This window comes from Balaenoptera musculus, chromosome 1 (assembly GCF_009873245.2).
Source record: "Balaenoptera musculus isolate JJ_BM4_2016_0621 chromosome 1, mBalMus1.pri.v3, whole genome shotgun sequence".
In the NCBI taxonomy this organism is placed as follows: Eukaryota; Metazoa; Chordata; class Mammalia; order Artiodactyla; family Balaenopteridae; genus Balaenoptera; species Balaenoptera musculus.
In genome coordinates this window covers 82,470,846-82,493,632 of record NC_045785.1, presented here as the reverse complement: position 1 = coordinate 82,493,632, position 22,787 = coordinate 82,470,846, and the positions used below count along the sequence as shown (strand labels likewise).

Sequence of the window (22,787 nt, the reverse complement as noted above, 5' to 3'; positions counted from 1 at the left end):
TCTAGAGCCCGCAAGCCACAACTGCTGAGCCCGTGAGCCACAACTACTGAAGCTTGCTCACCTAGAACCCGTGCTCCGCAACAAGAGAAGCCACCGCAATGAGAAGCCTGCGCACCACAATGAAGAGTAGCCCCCGTTCACCACAACTAGAGAAAGCCCGCGCACAGCAACAGAGACCCAACACAGCCAAAAATAAATTAAAAAATTTTTTAATTAAAAAAAAAACTCCTATTACTCATCCATGAATGTATTGATCACCTACTATGTGCTAGGCACTGGGGATACAAATGTGAAAGTAGTTGTGATGTGGTGGAAAGACCACTGAACTTGAAGTTAAAATATCTGATTCAAATTCTGACTCTGCTTCTCACTAGCTATGGATCTTGGCACACAGTAGGTAAACAACAAATGTTTGTTGAATGAATTTATAGTTGAAATTAATTAATCTTTCTGAGTCTGTTTCCTCCCATATAAATCAGGATAGAGATGCCTCCTACCTCACCAGGGGTATTGTGAAGACAAATAATAGGATGTGTCATCAGTTCCAGTAATAGTTAATGAGAACTATTATATGCTAGGCACTTTCACATCTATTATTTCCTTGACTTCTAACATTTATTTACTCACTCACTCATGAGGAAATAGAGGGACTGAGAGGGATAGTGACTTGTGCAAGGCCTCTCTGGGTGTAAGTTGTCTTCTAGTCTTTATTGCTACCTCGCCATGGTGCGTCACTCAGTAGAAACTTTACCCATAGTAGGTGCTCAGGGAATTTTGAAAATCAAGAAAAACCAAAGTTTTACCACTGCTCTTAATGACACTTCAGAGCAACAGAAAGTCAGTAAATGTCTTTCTAATAATTCAGTTTAGAAATGTACCAGCTGGTCTGTTTGACATTCACTGCACTAAATACTTTGGGAAGATCGAACAAAAGTTAAAAGTTTATGCTTCTAGGGACTTCCCTGTGGTCACATGGTTAAGACTTCACCTTCCAATGCAGGGGGTGAGGGTTCGATCCCTGGTTGGGGAGCTAAAATCCCACATGCCTTGGGGCCAAAAAACCAGCACATAAAACAGAAGCAATATTGTAACAAATTCAATAAAGACTTTAAAAATGTTCCACATCAAAAAAATCTTACAAAAAAAGTTTATGCTTCTAATGAGGCAGGAAAGATAAAGACAAACCCACAAAAACACCCATAAGGAAAAGGTAGAAACTGATTCTTGAGAATGCTGCACTTAGAATCTTGCAGCCTTGCCAATGGTTCTTTCTTAGGGGAATGAAAAGGATACAAAATATACCAACGTGGCACAATTTAAAAAATATTTTAATTGGAGTAAAACATATGTACAGAGCAGTGCACAAACCAATCAATTTTTATAAAATGAGGGATAGTTATTTTTTATTAAATAGGACACATCTATGTAACCAGAACCTGGATCAAGAAATAGAATATTACCAGCACCTAGAGACTCTTCTGGGTTCCCTTTCCATCACTACACACCCCTCAAGATAACCACTATCTTCACCTCTAACATCATAGATATGTTCTGGCTGTTTTTGAAGTTTACATGTACCCATTTGTGTCTAGTTTCTTTCACTTAACGTCATATTCATGAGAGTCATGCATCTTGTTGAGTGTAGACATAGTCCATTCATTCTTATAGTATTCTACACAGTTTCTCTCTCTTCTGTTAATGGACATCTGGGTTGTTTCTTTTGGCCTGTTATAAAGAGAGATGCTATAAGCATTTTTGAACATGTCTTTTGGTGAATATGTGTATATATCTTTGTTGGGTATATAACTAGGGATGGAATCGGTAGGTCACAGACTATAAGTTAATATAGTAGAAAATGCCAAATAGGTTTCTAAAGTGTTATACAAAATTCTCTACTTTTAGCTATTCTGGTGGGTGTGAAGGGAGATCACATTGCAAGTTCAACTTGCATTTCTGGGATAGTTAATAAGTTGAGAACCTTTTCATATGTTTTTTGACTTTTTGAGAAATGCCTGTTTATCCCCTCTTGAAAAATGCCTGTGGAAATATTCTGCCTATTTTCAATTAGGTTTTTCTGCCTTTTTCTTGCTGATTTGTGAGTGTCCTTTACATATTCTATATAAGTCCTTTTTTTGGATATGTGTGTTGCAATTATCTTGTCTCACTCTGTGGCTTGCTTTTTCACTAATGGTGTCTTAGAATGAACAGGAGTTCTTAATTGTAATGTTATCCAATGATCAGTTTTTTTCCTTTATGTTAGTGCTGTATATGTTTAAGAAGTCTTTGCCTACCTTAAGGTCATGAAGATGTTTTTTGATATTTACTTTGGATGGTTTTATTGTTTTACCTTATACAGTTAGAGTTAAAATCCTTCTGGAATAGATTTTTTGGTATGGTATAAGGTAGAGGTCAAGATTCTTCTTTTTTCTCCATGTGGGTGTTCAGCTGATCCAGCATCATTTACTGAAAAGACAGACCACCCTTTCCCCAGTGCATCACATCAGTATCTTGATTGTAAATCAAGTGACCATATACTATAGGTCTGTTTCTGGTCTCTCTATTCTATCGTCTATCCTTGCTGCCAATTACTATTTCTACAGCTTTATAATAGGTCTTTATATCTGGTAGTGTAAGTCCTCCACCAGGCTCCAATTTTTTACCCCACCAAGCCATCTAGTACTGGAGTGCCACTTCCACCTCCCACTTGGCTTTCAATATGTCCAGGTGGGTGTGATTGATTTGCTTGTTCCCATGGCTTGGTCATCTGTGGTTACCTGGTCTTTATCCCACCAAACCCCTTTAAACTGAAAGCCAGCCAGGTGTCTGCAGACAAGCAAAGCAGATCTGCTGGGTAATGAAATAACGCGGGGAGGGGAGAGGAGTGGATTAGGTGGGGTCGTCTCTCGTGAGGCATACAGTGAGGAAGTGGTCGATCTACACTTGAGGACTGGCTTCTCGGGAGGTACGAGGAGAGCCAAACTCTAAAATCCGGGCAGAGGAGGGCAAGGCGAGGTCAGCGCATGTAAATGTCGCGGGGGGCTCTGCAAGGCTGCGCGAATAGGCTCGCCGGGGTGGGGCCGGGAAGCCGCAAATCACCAGTTGAGGGACGGAGTGCGCGCCGCCGGCTTAGAGCCGCGCCTGCAGCTGCCGCGGCCGGGGCTGGGGCTTGGGCGGGAGCGGAGCCGCAAACGCCGGGCACACAGGCGAGCGGCGCGCGGGCTTCTCGGCTGGCGCGCCCCACCGATCATGAGCGGCTCCTGCTCCGGGAGCAGCCGCGGCGCAGAACAGACCGTGCCGCGCCTCTGAGCCCCAGCCGGAGAGCCCGGGCGCCGCGCGGGGAGGTGAGTCTCCGCCGCGTGTCCCGCGGGCGTGCGGCTCCTCTCGGGGTGCCTTGGCCTCCCACTCCCCTTGCAGAACGGACTGGGAAGTTTGTCGGCGAACTTCAGGCTATGGGGAAAGTAGAACCGGCGCACCCCACCCCCATCCGAGTTGACGATTGGGGGCTGGAGTGGCTGAATGGGGGACCGGGCTGCTCCCTTGGGGGCCTCTGAACCGGCTAGGATTCCCCAGGAGGGGCCCGCGGCGGGAGGCGAGAAGCGACGTGCGGCGAGCATCTCTGCTCTTTCCTCTTGAGCGGCATCTTCCCAGGCGCTGGCCTCTCCGACCCCCTGCGCATCCAGCCGCGCCTCCTGGTCCCGTCTCTCTCTGCCCCAGAAGCCGGTGGGGGTCGAGGGATGCGAGGGCCGGGGAAGGGGAAGCCCTGGGCTTGGAGGAGGCGAGTTTCTCCACTAATCTCTTGGAAAGTTTGCAGAGAAAGCGAAGGAGCCCGCCCCGTAACTGTTGACATCTCCCTCCCTCTCTCCCTTTGTTGAGAAAGAATGAATAGTTGGTTGTGTCGCTCCCACTGCGTCGGAGAGGGGAGGGAAGGGGAGGTGAAGGCTGGGAAACAAGGGACGTTGGGCGCAACAGGCAGGAGGTTCCGGTCTCAGCCCGTCTTTCCTTACCCGCTAAGGCTGCGTCCACTTTAAAAGTTTGATCAGGTGTAGACACTCGTCGGGGAGAAGTCAAGTGGGCTCCAAAGCAGCTGACGAGCCGGCGTGTTTCGTGCAGGAACAACAGTGGGTCGTGGCTGGGGGTTGGGGGAGTGGAAAACTCTGGTTTTGGTTTTAACTCACTTGAAGCAACGTGCGAAGGTGAAAGATTGCTCGCCTAACCTCATGTCTGCTTTCACCTAAAGCCATTCGCTGAGATAGAAAGTAGAGCCATGCATTCAGAGATTCTTTTAAACCTTGACCCTTATATACCAAGGCTACACTGATCTCTCCAAGGAAAACACATCGGCGGAGGGAAGGTCAGTTTGAGGGCGGATAATCTCCCTGCTTGTTGCCAAGGAGTGAAGCGAGATCCGGGAGGAAGGGGGAGGCCTCGGTGCTGGGGGCCGGGCTCAGAGAGTCCCAAGTGGCAAGGGGCTGCCCAGTTAATAAAGGGGGGAAGCCACAGGCCAAGCAGTTGTATGTGAGTGTGCAAGGGGACGTATGGAATATAACGTAAACAACTTCCCATGCCAATGGCTCCCTCATTCCCTGACTCCAACTTTCCCTAAACTGCCTCTGAGAAGCGTGACATTTCCAGAATGACTAACCAAGATCTCAATCTCCTATTCATATAGAAAGGACTGCTTGTCAAATGGATGCTAATCTTAAGACCCTTATCATGTAGATCCTGTGCTGTGTTGCTTGAAATACAATCCATGGAAGAATTATTCATACTTCAATCATTTGGCTAGACTTCATAATTTACTTCAAAATAAAGGGATACTCTTAATTCCTAAACCCAAGCAAAACTTCATTCTTAGCGGATAAGCCAATTTTATATGTGTGGTTTTTCCATCTCCTCTTCCTGTCTGCCTCTGCAGAGAAGGTATAAAACTACAGATCTGGATTGTAAATTCTCTGTCATGGTCATAATGGGGCAGTGAAGAGGTTACGTTTCCAGAGTTTAAAATATGATAGAAAGTTCTTAAAGCCCACATCAGATGACCATCTGTGAATTTAACTTGAAAATATCTCATTTCAGAAGTAAAATAGAAAAATTCAAACAAGTGGGCTTCTTATCTCTGTCTCGACTTGTGTGTGATCATCAGTTTCTTTGAGACATCTTTATAAAGCAAGTGAGTCAGTCCTGCTGTTCACAAGCATTTCAGAGTACAGCCGCTGACCGGGGTCAGGAAGGTAGCACATAGGTTGGGAGTGTGTCAGGCTCACTGTCATCCCTATCAAGATTTCAGCTCTTTGAACGTTCACATGGGTCTTGTATTTTCATATCAAGATGTAGAGTCTTTGACCTTTGTATATATTTCAAGATCTTTTATTAGACTGAATCAGGACACTGTGTCTGTTTACCTGCACAGTAGAGAGAGGTGAAGTCGGATGGCCAAAGTCTTACCTGGACTTTTATTTAAAGACAGCATATGAGCTCACTTAGTGTGCCTGTGTATCTATGCCCACATCCTACTTGGTTTGCTGTTGTTAACGTCTATTGCTCTAGGTTAAAACATTTCCCTCCTCACCCTTCCTGGTTGCAGTCTTCCCCAGAAGCAGTGACTTCATTTGTGAACTCTCTTTGTGATAGGGATACAATTACAAGCAAGACAGACATGGTCCCTGCCCTGCCTAGAGGAGACCTGCTATTTTTTGAATGCTTGCTGTATGTCAAGGGCTTACATACACAATCACATTTACTTTTCACAACAACTCCATGAAATAGGTATTGTTAACCCATTTTTACAAATGAGAAACTGTCAGAGAGGTTGAGTCACTTGTCCCAGGCCACACAGTAAGACATTGGCACAGTAGGGATTTGAACTTGTGTCTTACTTCAAAGCCTAGGTTCTGAGTCACACCATGTTTGATTTTAAAAAATTAAATAGTACATAAGAAGTACATAATGACTAGGAACATCAAGACAGAAACATCCCCAAGTGGAGAAAACATGGGAGCCAAAAACTCGAGACTTGAATTTAGTCTCCACTGTGCTCTTCCAACCACATGTTCCCACCTCAAGACCTTCACATTTGCCGAATTCCCTGTCTGGAACTCCATTTGATCCTCTCTTACTGGTTCCTTCTCTTTTTTCAGGTCTCACGTCATTGTTACCTCTTCAGAGAGGTCTTCCCAGACCACTGTAGTATAAAATAGCCCTCCATCCCCAACAAGTGTATTCTATCATATCATCCTGTTTCATGTTCTTTAGGGTACTTACGACTGGGATATTATCTAGTTTGTTGTCTTGTCTGTGTTGGTTGGACTTCCCCATCACAGTGTAGGCTCAATGAGATCAGGACCTCATCTAGTTTTTTATATCCTCAGCTTTAGTACATTGTAAACTCTCGGAGACTATATATTGAGTGAATGAATGTTTATTTTCCTTATCTGGAAAAAGAAAGGGGCTTGATTCTCTGAGATTCCATCTACATATCACATGCTGAGATTCTGCCTAGTGGTCAAATGGGGTTGTGGCTCCTCTGTCAGAATGGAAAGTACGTACCTTGAACCTAGATTCCATGCACTTCCACCCCTGGATTTCCCCCAGGTTCCTGGAGTCTAGAAAAGAATAAAAGTAAACTCAGGTAGGAAACAGAGCAACCAACAGACTGCAGATGAGTTTCTTCCACCTATAATTCTCCCTTCCATTCCCTGCCCCGCTTTAGTTTTTTTGTTGTTGTTGGTTGTTTGTTTAAAGTTAGGTCTCTGGCCAGGGCCCACCTCCCCCATCGTTGGATCGATTCAAGCTTGACATAGGGCCCAGGCTGGAGCCAGTCTTTCCAAGTGACTAGACACAGGGCAAGGCTGTACTTTAATGGGAAAGAGTCCCAAGTTAGAGGCAGCAAGTTGTAGAGGAGAGCCTGGCCTGTGTATTTCCAACTTAACTGCAGCTGAGAAATTTAACTGTAACTCTGGAAACTTCAGCTTGGATGATCTTCTCCCTCTGGTAATTAAACCCTACTTCACATCCTTCTGGTCAGCAGCCCTTCCTCCGGGAAGCCTTTCCGGGCTGCTAGATTAAACTAGGCCCCCAGTCCCCGCTCTGCGCGCTCCCATGGCACTGGGAATCACCAACACGTATGGTCATTACTTACTGTCTGCTTCCTCTGCAGGGTAGGAACCTCGTGAGGATAGTCGTTTGACACCATCTCCAACACCCACACAGTCCCCACCACCCAGGAGGCCCTCCTTAAATGTGTGTTGAATGAAGAATGAGGGAATGCTTCTGTTGCCTGAGTGATGCTTTCTCATTGTTATTCTATTCTGTTACCCAGAAACTAATCTGGGTGCCAGTTGCTCTGTACCAAAGAAACTCGCTTACCTGGTGGTCCTCAAACTTGGCTCCACACTGAACAATACTAGGGGAGCTTTAACAAGACTGATGTCAGGGTCCTACCCACCGAGATTGTAATTTTGTTGGTCTGGCTCACGGCTTGGGTGTGGGGATTTTAAAAGCTTCTCCGAGGACTCTTAATGTGCAGCCAGGTTGAGAGGCGCTGATTTAAGTTTTCAGAATTTATCCCTTGCGTTGGTCCTTATAGGCTTGAAGCAGCCCAGGTGAGAGAGGGTAAGGATATAATTCATGGATATTGTATGGTTCCTGACAGTTTAAGAGGTAGTTTCACAACTGTTATCACAGCTGATAATAACCAGCTGAGGGATCTACTCACTGGTTTAAATATTCCCTTGATGTTGATGACTCTTAAAAATCGACATCCTGTCCTGGCCCCTAATTGCACATACCAGTATCTAGCCTGCTAGACCGAACTGCCCTACCGGTGCCTCACACTCAGCAGCCCCAGTGGTGAGCTTGTTACCCTCTCGCCTGCCCGCAGGGGTTCCCTCTTGTGCTACTCAGTGCGTTACAGCATAGCCCTGTCCTCCCTTGGCTGTGGCCTCCTTCCTCCCAGCCAGAGGCCTCGAGCTCCTAGCCCCTCGCTCTGCCCTTCCTTTCCCTTCCCGTGGCCACTGCCCCAGGTCGGAGTCCTCCATCACTCCTTGCTGACTTGTTGCTGACTGACCTCCCACCTCCCTTCTCTCCCTCCAGAATGACCGGAGCTCCCTACCCAGGCACAGACTGGATTCCGTCCCACCCTTCCCGAGCTTCCTTAGCACTGACAGTCAGGTTCAGACACCTTAACACAGCCTTCAAGACTTCATGATCTGGTCCTAAGCTGTGCTTCTTCCAGGAAATGCTTCTCAACTTGACTCAAGCCACACCGCGTGACTCAGTTTCCTGAGCCTGTAGGGGCACTTCCCTGCCGTTATGCATCTGCTGTTGTCACATCCTCTTGGAGGGCTTTTCCCTACAATTTTCAGCCTTTCAAAATCCTTCATCTCCAGTGATGCCCTCTCTGAGATCCTCCTTGAGCCCTTTTGTCAAAATTAATTATTCTTCACTCTAGCATGTTAAGGGTCCCATTGATGAATTATATTACAGTTGACCCTTGAACAACACAGGTTTGAACTGCACGGGTCCACTTATACACAGATATTTTTCAATAGTAAATGCTACAGTACATGGTCCGTGGTTGGTTGAATCTGTGGATACGGGAGGAACCGTGGATATGCAGGGCTGACTATAAATTATATGCAGATTAGCCCCTCATTGTTCAGGTGTCAACTGTATTGTCTCTTTGAGTTCATAGTCTGGGATTGAGGCTTATGCATCTTTGTTTCTCTGAGTCTCTTATCTGGAGTGGGCACTTAAATGTTTGTTGAATTGAAAGTAGGAAGGGCAGGTGTTAACATCCCTTGAGAATACACTGAGGTGAGGATAGCTTGCTGAAGGGCATTCTGAAGCACTTCGGCTCAATCTTGAAATAGATAGACCTTGGATAAGCAGAGAGGAAACAGGCTACTGGAGACACTGGAGCCAGGATAACTCTGGTCCGTCGTCCTAGCCTGGAGGTAGACGTGACCAACACTGTGGGCCTTTGTACACGAAGAGGTTCTGTGGGGGGCTTTGGGCCTCGCCACCAGGTTCTTGGGAATGATCCAGGCCTGTCTATAAAGAAGGGAGGTGCTGATTGCTCGGACAAGTGAGAGTTCATAGCTATGAGTGTGTGCGCGAAGGGCGAGGGAATCCTCATCGGCTTACGTCACCTGTGGTCAGGCCGGGAGGGCCGGGGAGTTTGGTTTCTTTTTTAATAACGATGATTAACATTGAACAAGTGCTGACAGTGTGCCAGGTACTGGCCAGACCTGGGAGGGGCTCACGTGGGGACTCAGTCCATTGTCTGCACCCGCTGGGAGGCAGGCCTTCTGTGTGGTCCCAGATAGACACAGAGCAGACAGGCCTCAGAATTACCAGGCTTGGCAAAGAGCTGAGGACAGGGTTCAGATTATATGCCTTGCGTGGAGGGTCTCCTTCCACCCAGCCGCCAGCACTCGGGTGTCTGTCTCTGTTGTAGGAACAGTGGATTGTGTGTGTGTGTGTGTGTGTGCGTGTGTGTGCGTTGTCATTTGCTTCCTTTGCATACCCTGCTGTCTTTGTCCTGGTTCCACCTCTTACTCTACCAGCTTCTGGAGGGCTGTGTTCTTCTTGATTGTCTCCAAGCCACATCCCAAGTCCCCGGTTCCTTTGTGGAACTGTCTCTGTGGTGGTGCTAGTGAGTGATGATTTTCACTCAGCATCGTTCCCTTTGCAGTGGAAAGGGTGGTCTGTGAGGAATGGGGGCTGCAAGGCTTGAGAAGAGACCACAGTGCAAAGAGATGATCTCCTCACCAGGCTCGGGGAAGACCAGCACTTTGGGCTTAGCTATGCAGCTGTGATCTCTAGACCAGTCTGATACCATGACTAGTGGTGCAGATTCTGGATCCTTATGTCTCCTGGGACTAGCCCGAATTTTTATTCAGTCTTGTGTTTCTTTATCTCTATATATTGGCCTTTAAAATGTCATATAACTTGGCTTAGATCAAAACCATAGTTTGTTTTTTAGGAGGCAGAGGTGCAAACTCTGCTCAGGGTGAACATTTCTGCTACTGGTCATAGCTGGGAACAACTGTCGGGGCTGCTTTTGCACACAGCATTTTCCTTTGCTTTCCATGATCCGTGCCCCCCAACCCTATTTTCTCTTCCTTCTCCACCCTTCCCACTCTTCCCTGACTGTAGAGGCACCCATGTGCATTGCTTAACCCTGCTGGTGGCAAGCAGGTCCCTGACCCCTCTGGGGGACGGTTGTACATGGAGGTCCCCCCCACCCCCACAGTGGCTTTCCTCTCCCGCTGAGCCCCTGATGTATGGAGGAGTAGCCCACCTCCTGACCCCTGACCCTGGCCATCTTCGTTAATTAGCGAACATTGATTTATTTATAAGCAGCAGGTCTTTGACAGAAAGGATCTGTCCTCTCTCTCTGGGTAGCACAACTGAGGGGCTGGTCTGGCACTGAAGGCGTTCTAGCAGCTAAGGAATTCCAGTCATCTTCACCTGTTCTTATCATTTACAGGGTGGTGGGAATGCGTGAGCTAATTATCTAACATATTTGAACGTTTTCTCAAATGCATTTATTACTGAAACCTTGAGTCTTTCCTCAGTATTCTTTTTTGTTAGTCATGCTTTTCCATCGGCTTCAGTCATCTGAAGTAATAAAGTGGCTCATGTGCCTCTAAAGTCTCTGAAATGTATTTGCCCTTTTCCATTGGCGGATCTGCTGCCAACCCAGGAGAATTCTTCTGTCGGATGAAAAAAGGAGATGAGTAAACTGCCCATCGAATTAAATTTCACGAGTGATGCCACTCAGTGTTTGTCCTTTAACACTCTGTGAACATTTTCTTTTGTTATGTGGTCTATTTCCATTTCCTCTTGTAAGTGGGAAATCAGTTCTGGTGCTTTTCTTAGATTTATACCTTCACTCTTTTCTTCCCCACTTAGAGTTGAGAATCATGGCTGCGGGAAAGTTTGCAAGCCTTCCTAGAAACATGCCAGTGAATCACCAGTTCCCCCTGGCCTCATCCATGGACCTCCTGAGCAGCAAGTCACCTCTCGCTGAGCATCGCACAGATGCCTATCAAGACGTGTCTATACACGGCACCCTTCCACGGAAGAAGAAGGGCCCTCCTCCCGTAAGGTCCTGTGATAACTTCAGTCACATGGGGACCCTCCCCCATTCCAAATCCCCACGGCAGCACTCACCTCTGAGCCAGGACGTCATCCAGGAGCACCCACTGCAAGACTGGAAAGGCAAAACCTTCACCTTCAGGTAGCTTCTTTAATTTCATGAGTGAAAATGATTTGTTTTAAAGGGCTTTTTTTTTTTTTAAGTCTTTTTTTAGGAAAAATGTCATATATGCATAAAGTAGAGAGGATAGGTTCATTAACTCCTGTGGACCCATCACCCAGCTTCAACAGTTATCAACTCATGGCCAGGCCTGCTTTGTCTGTACTCTCACCCACTTTCCTTCCTCTGGTATTATTTTGAAGCAAATCTCAGACCTCATTTTATCTGTAAGTATTTTGGTATGTGTCTTTCAAAGACAAGGACTCTTATTTTAAAAAACATAATAACCACAATATAAAAAACTGTAACATGAAAAGATGCTCAACATCACTAATCATTAGAGAAATGAAAATCAAAACTACAATGAGGTATTACCTCACACCGGTCAGAATGGCCATTATCAAAAAATCTAGAAACAATAAATGCTGGAAAGGGTGTGGCGAAAAGGGAACCCTCCTACACTGTTGGTGGGAATGTAAATTGATACAACCACTATGGAGAACAGTATGGAGGTTCCTTAAAAAACTAAAAACAGAACTACCATATGACCCAGCAATCCCATTACTGGGCATATACCCCGAGAAAACCATGATTCAAAAAGACACGTGCACCCCAATATTCATTGCAGCGCTATTTACAATAGCCAGGTCATGGAAGCAACCTAAATGCCCATGGACAGATGAATGGATAAAGAAGATGTGGTACATATATACAATGGAATATTACTCAGCCATAAAAAGAAACAAAATTGAGTTATTTGTAGTGAGGTGGATGGACCTAGAGTTTGTCATACAGAGTGAAGTAAGTCAGAAAGAGAAAAACAAATACCGTATGCTAACACATATATATGGAATCTAAAAAAAAAAAGAAAAAAAATGGCACTGATGAACCTAGTGGCAGGGCAGGAATAAAGATGTAGATATAGAGAGTGGACTTGAGGACATGGAGGGGGGCGGGGCAGGGCGGGGAAGCTGGGGCAAAGTGAGAGACACATATTCACTACCAAATGCTAGTGGGAAGCAGCAGCGTAGCACAGGGAGATCAGCTCGGTACTTTGCGATGACCTAGAGAGGTGGGGTGGGAGGGTGAGAGGAAGGCTCACAGGGGAGGGGATATGGGGATGTGTGTGTGCATGTGGCTGATTCACTTTGTTGTACGACAGAGACTAACACAGTATTGTGAAGCAATTATACTCCAATAAAGATCTATTTAAAAATAACTAACATCTAAAAAAAGAACCATTTCTTAATATCTTCCAGTATTTGAGAGTATTTTGAAGGCCAACTTCCTATAGCATTAAGTCCCTCAAAAGGAACCACAGCTTTTTTTTTTATCATAGCATCAGATTATGAACTACATCCATCCAATTCTTATTTTTCTTTTTTATATTTTCAAAGAATTTATTACCCTTGACTTTTGCATAAGTCGTGGCCTTTATTTTCCTAGCTCTAGACAATATTATCATTAACCAGGACTTCTTATACACATGTTATCACTTTTATGACCCATTGTAATGAAAAATATGAGACACAAGTGAAATAAGATGCAAAATAAATTCCAGCCCAGTTCACAAAGTGAGCCGCCAGACATTCATTCAGCCTTACGTTTCTATAGCAACAAGCAGCAGCAGTTCCATAGCACCAGCAGCATGTTACAGAACCTGCAGCCAGTCTAGGCACTGCAATTCACGTTCTCTATGTATTTAATTACATCCAGTTTGCGAGATGAAAACCAACTGTAGGTGAAATGCCTGTGTATGTAAGTTGCTATGGAAATATGGAGAGGGAAATGTTTAATTCCTTCTTGGAGGGAAATTGAAGTTCAGGGAAGGTTTCACATTTGATCTGTGTTTTAAGTAAAGAGAAGGTGTCTGCAGGTGTTGAAGAGGGGGAGGCACCTCCAGGTCAGGATGCAGTGTGAACAAAGCCAGGAAACACTGCTGCGAAAGCCCGGAGAACAGAAATTAAACTGCATGGTTGAAATAGGGTTTTTTGAAAGTGAGTCTTCAAAATCGTTTAAAACACTGCAAATGTATATCCATCTCACTGTGTAGAACTAGTATATCTTATTTCCTCAGAACAGAGGCTGTTGCTTCTCAGTCATTTCTCAATGACATATTTAGATGATTTCACTCCAGTTAATCTGCATTCATTTTCTTCCCATTAGACACTTTCCCCCTTTATAAAAATGACTATAACTCACAAAAGGCACTGGTCCATCGAGTTCTATAGAGATGCCGGGATGTCTATTAACCAGGAGCTGCCTCTCCTGGTGTAGGCGGCCCCCACTATCCAGAGCTTTCCTGTGAAACCTTCCCTAAGCTGAAACGGTGTGAAATGTAGAAACAATTACCTTAGGACACATCTTGCTAACAGATGCACAAGATGAATGGAGATAAAGCCCAGGTGCTCACAGACAGTTCAAAGCTAGGGCAGCTTGATGCTGAGACACTGAGTGTAGTTCCAGAGGAGCTTGGTGGAGCCACTCTTGCTGCTGCTCTGGGTGCACACTGCATCTGTCACAGCTTCCTGAAAACAGACACTGAACACTGTTTTCACTTTTCACCTTTTTTCACAAAAGCAAAAATCCTCTTCAGATTTCTTTTGATTACTGAAATCAGGTACTAACGTAGGTCTCTTCCTAAAAGCTAAATGATGTAAAGCAAACTTTCGAAAAGCAGGGATACCTGTATTTAGTTGTCAACATGCTGAAATAAAATTGTGTATGGATGTATCATCGGGTCAGCTTCAGGATACTTTAGAACAAGAATTGATTTCTCCTTCTATCCACCAGGGACCTGGGTAAATAAGCCTCATTGTTGTAAAGGCTTCTTCTCTGCATCTATAATGGACCTGGTTGTGACCCTGCTTGTTAGAGCTGGTTTAGAAACTCTGCACCCCTTTTCCTGTTGAGGAAGACCAGCAACCTGTGATGCTATCGGGTAAAGCAGGGGATGCTTTCTTCTGCTGTATCTCCTGGTGTCTCTCTTTTTGTCCTACCCTGTAGCAAGGAAAGCCATTTTGATCCTAGCTCATTTATTTGTTCCATGCCTATATATTGAGCACCTGTGTTAATTAGAGTACAATGATTTTATAAGCACCATTGCTTCACCAGGAAAATTCTGCCCATTTCCTCTGTGTATCTTAGCTGAAGTGCTGGTCTGACATAGTAGACATTCTAGCTGTCAAATCATTGCCCTCTTACAGGGTGGGGAAATACGTGAACTAACAGGATAACAATGGAACATCAGAAACAGTGTCCTTCCAGAGCTAACATTGTAGTGAGGGACCCAGATAATAAATACAAGTAAATAAACAAGACAATTGCAGATTATAGTCAGTGATGCAGAGGAACTAGAGTGATACACTAGAGATTTATTGGGGTTGTATCTTTTTTTTATAGGGTGGACAGGTCTCTGAGGAGAAGAACTCTCTGGGCCTAGGGAGAACAAGTGCAAGGAACCGGGGGTGGGAACAAGTTTGGCATGTTTGAAAAACCCAAAACAAGCTGGGGTGACCTGCAGCTGGAGCGTAGCACGTTGAGAGGCGAATAGTACACATGTTGGGAAAGAGCTAGGCAGGCAAGAGTTCAGAATTATTTTTAGTTGTGTAACTGCAGTATTACAAGAAGAAAATAAGTGGAGGCCCAGATATTCTCCGGAGAAAGCATTGGAGAGTCTGCAAGCTTTCTGACATCAAACCACAATGTTCCCCAGCGTGTTCTGGGGGTCAGAAGGTTCTGCTCTGCGGAGTCTCGCCGGGTGGCTTGCTGATGACAGGTGCATGTGGAGGTGCATGCCTGTGCACGGTAGTGTTAATGTCGCATCACTGGCACCGAACACTCTGGGATGCAGAAGCAGAGCCATCACCGCTCCCTCTTAGGAAGGTTATGAGGTAGCAAAGAAACATAACTTCTGGCTAGCCAAAATTAAGCACAAATGCCAGGCTGTACTATGTGGAGTCAGAACCAGCTGTTACCTGGCTTCCTGTGGCCACTTTTTATTCATTAAGTTAAACTCTATATTGAGCTAGGTATCCATGGCGTACCACACAGAGACGGTTCACAAACTCATTCCCTGAAGTTCTAAGGTCTAGGCTGGGTGTCTGCTCTTACCAGGGGAAACTCCCAGGGGCCGAGGGTGGTAATGGAGTCACCCTTTCTAGCTTGAGGACGTTCTCGATAAACACCCAAGGCCCAAGCTGTCAACCTGCCAGCAGTTCAAAGCTTTTTAACTTGAAAACTGACTTGGACATAGATCAGATCTCAGTAAAAGATCTTATCGGAGGTGGACACAAGTCATGAGTTTCAAATCCAGGCTGTGGAAGACTTAACAAGCACTGCTGGTTTAGGTTTGTTTCTGATTCAGAATTACGTTCGTCCAAATTCACATCTTTTTTCCTTAACTTAAAATATTGTTGAAGGTCAGTACAGAAGTAACAAATGCACATCCTTCAAGATGAGGCTGAGTGAGAAGGCGAGTGGCTCTGTGTCAAAGGATCATAAAGTCCTCTTCCCCTGCTCCGCAGTCTTGTTAATGTGTTTTATTTACCTGGCACATTTAAAAAATATCCTAAAAAAAAAAAAAAAAAAAAATCCTGAGATGTTATCAGTTTTGAGGAGTTCAAAGTACCGTATATTCTTTTTTTTTTTTAAATCCTTTTAAGTATTCCTAATAAGATTATGAGCTGCCTCACTTATTCTTTGGAACAATCCACAGTGTCAACAAGTAACATTTGTGAATGTGAAAAGCTGGGGACAAGATATATGAATGAGAACCTGAGGCTCCAGAGCGCAGAGTGTGACTAAGGTGCTGGGCAGAACTACCGTGAGAGAGAAGCAGCATTTCTGTTCCTAACTCAGCTCTGACAGCCCAGTGGAGCTGTGAAAACACCACCCACCCACTGCCCCAGCTCACTCACCACTGCAAGCTGGGAACCCCATGTGTTTTAAAGTTAAGAGTTTTGGATCCCTGAGTCTAGGGACCTAAGACTAGTTAGGTCTACCTTTAACAAGATTATTGATTTTTTAAAAAATTCATTCATTCATTTATTTTTGGCTGCGTTGGGTCTTCGTTGCTGTGCACGGGCTTTCTCTAGTCGCAGCAAGCGGGGGCTACTCTTCATTGCGGTGCATGGGCTTCCCATTGTGATGGCTTCTCTTGTTGCAGAGCACGGGCTCTAGGCGCGATGGCTTCAGTAGTTGTGGCACATGGGCTCAGTAGTTGTGGCGCACGGGCTTAGTTGCTCCGCGGCATGTGGGATCTTCCCAGACCAGGACTCGAACCCGTGTTCCCTGCATTGGCAGGCGGATTCTTAACCACTGCACCACCAGGGAATTCCCAAGATTATTGGTTTTTTCTTTCTTTCTTTTTCTTTTTTTATTTTTATTTTTGGCTTGTTTCAGGTAAACTCTTTTGGCCTTACTTGTTTCTTTTCATAGTGCATTAGGGGTTAACTTCAGCTAAGAGTGACTTGCCCAGATGTCAAGTCTGCAGGCCTTCCATTCCATCACATTTGGTGTTGGCATGATGATGGTGGAGCCATCTTGGAGGACCCCACCCACTCTTCATATGGACCCGCCTACACTCAGAGGGAAGCCCTTCAGACGGCACCTCCTTGTCTTGTGAAATACTCTGATAAGTTGCAAGTTCGCTGTTTTCCCAACAAACATGTTTGCCTTGTTAGTCATTAAAAAGTCACCTTTATTATGATTGAATATTAATTGAATATCCAACCTGTGGGAGGCCCCAGGGAAAGCAGAGGAAGTCTCCCCTTTGACCTAAAAATTTGCATTATTAAGCTGTCAAATAAACATATGTCATATCCATATGAAGTATGAAGTATTACCTCAACATTTTATAGTTTTAAAATATCTTAAAGGATATGTTCATAAATTGTCTTGTTTGAACATCATAACCTGTGTGAGGGACAGCAGATTTCATCATTAGCAGCAGCATGTTGTCATCATTACAGTTGAGAAAATGGTTCAGGGATATTGAAGCACCTAAGATTAGACCCTAGTGGGTGACTGAGCTGGGATTAGGACCTGGAAACTACTGTAGGGACTTCCCCAGACACTGCGCTCTATAGCCTCCCGAGAAGGCTGGCCCTGCCGTGGGCATCCTCTGAGCTATCTTCTTGCATGGAAAGCTTCGGTCCCCAGGGTCTGACTGCAACATCTCAGACACACCCCCTTGAGGAGGATAGAGCCTTGGCTGCCAAGAGTAGGCAGAAGGCAGGCCTGGAAAGGGAGTTGGTCTCCTCGTTCTGAGACCTGTATCTCTTGGCTTTGTTGTTGTCTTGGCTGCCCTTGGATGTACTTGTGGTTTTGAAAGGTAGCCAAAGCAAGAAGCCCGGAGCTCTTAAACGTGCTGCTTGATGTCACAGAAGAAGCCTTTGTTCTGCAAGCAGAGCAAGGCTTCTCTGAGAGGTCTGCAGACGGGATTTCCTCTTGACATTAGCATTGTTTGGCTGGTGTCCCTTTGATTCATCTATCTTCAAGGATGAATTTTTATTTCAATCTGGGACCTTCCTTGGGCTGAGAGGGGACCAGTTCCTGTTGTGAGAGGTCTGTGTTGCCAGGGTAGCTGCAGGATCAGCACTTGGAGTCCACTGTGGGTCCTTTTCCTGCCTGTGGGTACGTGGAGGCACGCATTCCTGGGAACAGCTGCTGAGAGCCTAATTCCTTCTGCCCCTTGTGCTGTGGGAGCATGTGGCTGGACAATGTGGTGTTTCATTAATGTGCATGAGTGGAGCTGACTGACTAGTCACAAGTGTTTTAACTGATGGGGGCCACAAAGTCTGCAGAATTATCCCAAGTTAAAATCCGGTATCCTTTCCCAGGCAGTAAGTAACCTACCATGTCACGGTGTCAGCTCTTCAAAGTTAAAGAAAAAGTGTAAGGCACAGGATCTGTGCAGACCCTTCTCTAAACACTGTTTTAAAGACCTAACTCTGGGCTGTGTTGGTTCCCCCATCTGAAAAATTGTTTTGTGTGTTCCCCTTCAGAACCACCAAGTTCTATAACTATTGCTTTCTCCTTAGCAAAGCAAGATGTTCCCCCAGACATGCAAATAAATCACCCTTTAGCTCAAAGTTAATCAGAAGGATCTGCAGTGTGAAGATCCACACACAAACATCTGCACATTATTTATACATGGGCATGTCTACTGTCTGCAAATTGGAAGCTTTTTGTGCACAGAGGAAAAGTTGGGTTTAGAGTTGAAAAAAATTTATTTAATAGACTAATAGATTCTATTTAATAGAAGGTACATTTATTGAGTTAGCAGAATGACCGTGGCTTAACAGCCAAGAATGTCTCCAGAAAGTAATAGCCCATGCATTGAATTTTTATTTTTAAATTTTCAAGTTGAGTTTTACTAACATTTTGAAATGCCACTTGGTGTTTGAGCGCAGCTGTTGTGGATGTAGGTTAGTGAATTCCGAGGAATGGTGCACATCCAGGCTCTGGTGGCCCCTGGTGTGCTGAGGCCAGGAGCAGCTGGGTCAGAGGTGAGCTCAGCCCTGCTGGGCATCTTGTACCGGCCCAGGGTTGGGGGAGCCCAGAGAATGGGAAATGCCTGCAGGTCCACCAGCTGCCTGACAGTAGTCCTAAATCCTCTACTCACAGGGATGATTTCAGCCCTAAAGGCTGGGATCTGTGCATTCTCAGCTGTTCTGGGAAAAACGAAAGGACATTTTTTTTTAACTGATTGCAAACCGCAACCAAGAGAATGATCAGAGAATTACACAAAGCTGTCCTTGTTGAGTGGAGCTGTTCAATATCTCCTCTTTCCCCCAACCCCTCACACCCCACCCCAACTGACTTGCTTTAAATCCTTTTTTTTCTGGCCTCCTGCATGCTGTTTGAGAAAAGTCAGGTTTTTTCAGTCTTCTGAAAGTCAGAAACTATGAGTTTTTCACGCCCCTCAGTATAGGTTAAAGCATATTGTAAACAGAAGACGCTCTGCAGTTACAGACTACTCATGTTCTTATCACATGTGGATTTGGGAGCCATCCCAGCCTGGCGAGAGATGGGAGCTGGAGAAGTTATAGTTACTCTCGTTGATTGGAAGGAGATGCCTTCCTGGGGCCTGGACTGGAGCCACAGGAGTGATAAGCCCTCAGGCCACGGCCACCCTGCTGTTCACAGCTTTGTAATGCTGTCACCACGCAGTCTGTCTCTAAGAGACTAGCTGCAGGATTGCATGCAGAATTTCAAGCTCTCTCTCCTTTGAGGCCCCAAACACAAGCGCTGAGGGTATTCCTGTTTACGGATTGTGCCGTTATTGACAAATTACAGAAGGCTGAGAAACCTTCCACGTTGACCCAGCCTTTATGCAGAGGACTGTCCGTGGTTCCAGAATCACTTGCAAACATAGTAAGAGGCAAGAGGTGAGAACACGAGTCACATAAGTGAGAGGTCTCAGTTTAGATGCCTGTTTATCCACTACTAGGTGTGTGAACTAGGGCAAGTTCTAAACTATAAAATGAGGGTGAAAATAATCCCCTCTGAGGAGTGCTGTGAAGATTCACTGGTCACTAAACATGAAGGCTCCACCCGAACGTCAGCACTCTGACTTTCACTCTTGAGCCTGGTACCGCCTTCTGGGGGGTCTGGGTGGAGCAGGTCACGTCCTTGCTCTCAGCTTCCACCTGATCATAGCTGTTTATTCTTCTCCTGCCAACTCTGCTGTGTGACGCCTGGCCCTGAAGGCCACTGGTACTTTTGCTGGGACGTTGATTTAGCCCTGGACATCAAAGAAAGCTGCTAGCGACCTTGGTGCTGATTCCGGCAACCAGACTGGTAGCTTTGTGACCTTATGTAAGTTCCTTCACCTTTCTGAATCTCCACGTCCTCAAAGGGTGGCTTGGGGGTCAAATACAATCCCAAGTGAGGGCACCTAGCCCAGGACCTGGCATGAAGCAGGGGCTCAGATGTTGGTTTCCGCCCTTCCTTCCTCCTGGGAGGCTCCTAATTCTTGTGTGTAACCTGAGATCACGTTCCATGCCTGCGGCTAATGGGGGAGAAAGTTTCCCACGTGTTGACGGAGTTTCGCTGGAATCCCTCTACCTGGGTCTGCTCTGGGCTGCCCTACAGCAGTGCATCTTGGCCACCGCTCATGCTTACAGGTCTAACAACCCTACGGTGCACAGAAAGATCAGCACACCATTGTGCTAAGACACAGAGCAGAGCCTCCCTTTGGTGGGCTGGCCCAGCCCTTGTCTAATTGTCTGATCGTAGTACTTAATGTCAGTGTCTTCACTGTTTATTCTTTGATGAATATTTATTGAGCTTAGTTAGTGCCAGGTATTGTGCTAGGTACCAGGTACCCAGTGGAGAATAAAATAGATGTGGGCCCTGTCCTTAGGGAGTGCCCAGTTTATGGGGCACGCGCACAAATGCATCAACAGATACATAACTGCAGAATGAGGAGGTGCAAGGAAGGTCACATCAGAGAGCCCTGAGTTCCTTGGATTGGGAGGAGGGAATGACTCTCTGCGGGAGGGAACATTTGAAGATTTAATATAAAAAGAGAATGTAAAATACTTCATTAATATTTTTATGTTACTATGTATTGATAATTTTGAAATATTAGGTTAAAAGATTATTAAAATTAAGTTCACCTATTTCTTTTCAACTGGTGACTAGAAAAGTTTAAATTACATGTTTTTCACATTGTATTTCTATTGGACAGTACCGGTCTAGACCTCACTAAGGAGCTTAGGTTTTCTCCGTAGGGCCAAGGGAAGCCTTTAAAGGGTTTTAAGCGAGGGAATAGCATGGTCTGATGCAGTTTTAGAAGATTCAGTGGAGAAGTGATTGATGGAAGAGGAGCTGGAGGGAGGGCAGGAGGCGACTGCAACAGTATGGGAAGCGGTGGGGTCTGCTCTGGTGTGGCAGTGGAGGAGATGAAGGTGGGTGGATTCAAGATCTGTTTTGTAGGTAGAGTCTACCGGGCGTACTGAGAGTTACGGGGACTGGGATGAGGGAGGGGGCAGTCAAGTATGGCTCGGGTAGCTGGGGGCGGGAGGTGGGACCATTTACGGAGACGGAGAAGATTGGAGAGAGCAGGGCTTCGTTTGGTTGTTGGGCGGCTTTTTCCCGGTAGCAGGAGGTGACGGTAGATTGCAGGGAATCGAGACGTCTGTTTTGCGTGTGCGAAGTCTGAGATGTGTGTGTGTCTGAGTGGAGGTGTTAATCATAATACCAGTTGGTATTATGAGCCTGGAGCTGTGGAGAGAGGTCTGGGCTAAAAGTTATAAAGTTAGGAGTCTGCAGAGAAATGATGTTAAAGCCGGAAATAGATGCCGTTGGCAAAGGAGAGAGCTGTGTAAAGCATAAAGGGAAGGGCCCCTAGGACCCAGCGCTGAGGAATCCCGGCACAGACTGTTCTGGGGAGCCAGCAGAGGAGGCTGGGCGTTTGGTGGGAAGCAGAGAAATGAGGCAGGAGCCGCAACGGGGTTGGTGTTCAAAGGAAGGTGGGTTTTTTTTAAGATGAGAGACAAAATTCAATAGGAAAATATCTAATCTTTTAAGCATGTAATGAAACAAAGCACATTTTTTCATTACTTGATTCTTTCTAAAAAACGTTTTTGATTTGATTAAAGCAGACATGTCCCCGGGGCCGCCCTCCCTGTGGGCCTGTGTCAGCAGCAAGGTGATTAAGCCCGCAGTTCCTTCCCCCACGGGTCTACACGTTCCCTGACAGCTCTGTGGGCAGAGGAGGTACATGGACGACTGTGGTTGGCATTCAGGCTTGTGCCTGAGGGGTGAGGGCTGCTTTTCCAAGGTGCCTGCCCTGGAAAAGGGGCCTAGGGTGTATGTTCCTATATATGTTTGGTTGAGTGAAATCTTTCCTTGCAGAGGCTCTGAGGACATTTGCTCAAAACCATAGCACTTGTATTCTGCCTTTGAGTTAGTTGAGAAGAAACCTTTACAAACACAGTCCTTTAGAAGGGGATGAGGAATGGTTGGGGGCAGGGTGAATGGGGCGGGTGGGAGCGGAGGAAGGGCAGATAGATACCAGCCAAACAAAGCATCTGCTTTTATCAAAAGTGCTGTGTTTGGGCTTAGCCAGCCCGAAGCCTGATGATTCACTGATTCCAGACCCTCTGTGCCTGCCAAGAGACATAGTGGCCTTGATACGGCTTTTCTTGTTGTTACTCTATTCAGTTTGACTGACTGCCGCCAAGTTAAGGTTTCAACAGTGGCTTTTAACTTAATGCTGTCCTAGAATTCTGCCGAGCACAAGTTAACCCATGACCGCGTCTAATCTTCATCAACCAGTACCACTTTGTATTAGCCTTGGATTCCTGTAGAGACTCACCACAGTGTAATACGCAAGATATTTAAATGGTGCTGTTTTAACATGATTAGGGAATCCGCCTGAGGAGGCGGTTTAATTGCCATCCTTTTAGAATATGTCATGAACACATTCATCAGGCATGGCTGTATTTTCAGATGAGATAGAAACTGACTCATAGAAGCAGGAATTGGCTGCTGAAGTGAAAGAAGCAGGAGT

The 22,787-nt window shown here is 45.7% G+C and overlaps 1 protein-coding gene across 1 annotated transcript in view; it reads left to right on the top strand.

Annotated features, from left to right (window-relative positions):
* The first annotated feature begins 3,204 nt into the window (after positions 1-3,204).
* Positions 3,205-22,787, top strand: part of BCAR3 (BCAR3 adaptor protein, NSP family member) — a 115,990-nt gene continuing 96,407 nt past the window's right edge. Inside the window, exons 1-2 of the mRNA XM_036872740.1 lie at positions 3,205-3,341; positions 10,918-11,245. Of these exons, the coding sequence (XP_036728635.1) occupies positions 10,929-11,245 (317 nt within the window). The 5' untranslated portion in view covers positions 3,205-3,341; positions 10,918-10,928. The remainder of the gene's footprint in view (positions 3,342-10,917; positions 11,246-22,787) is intronic.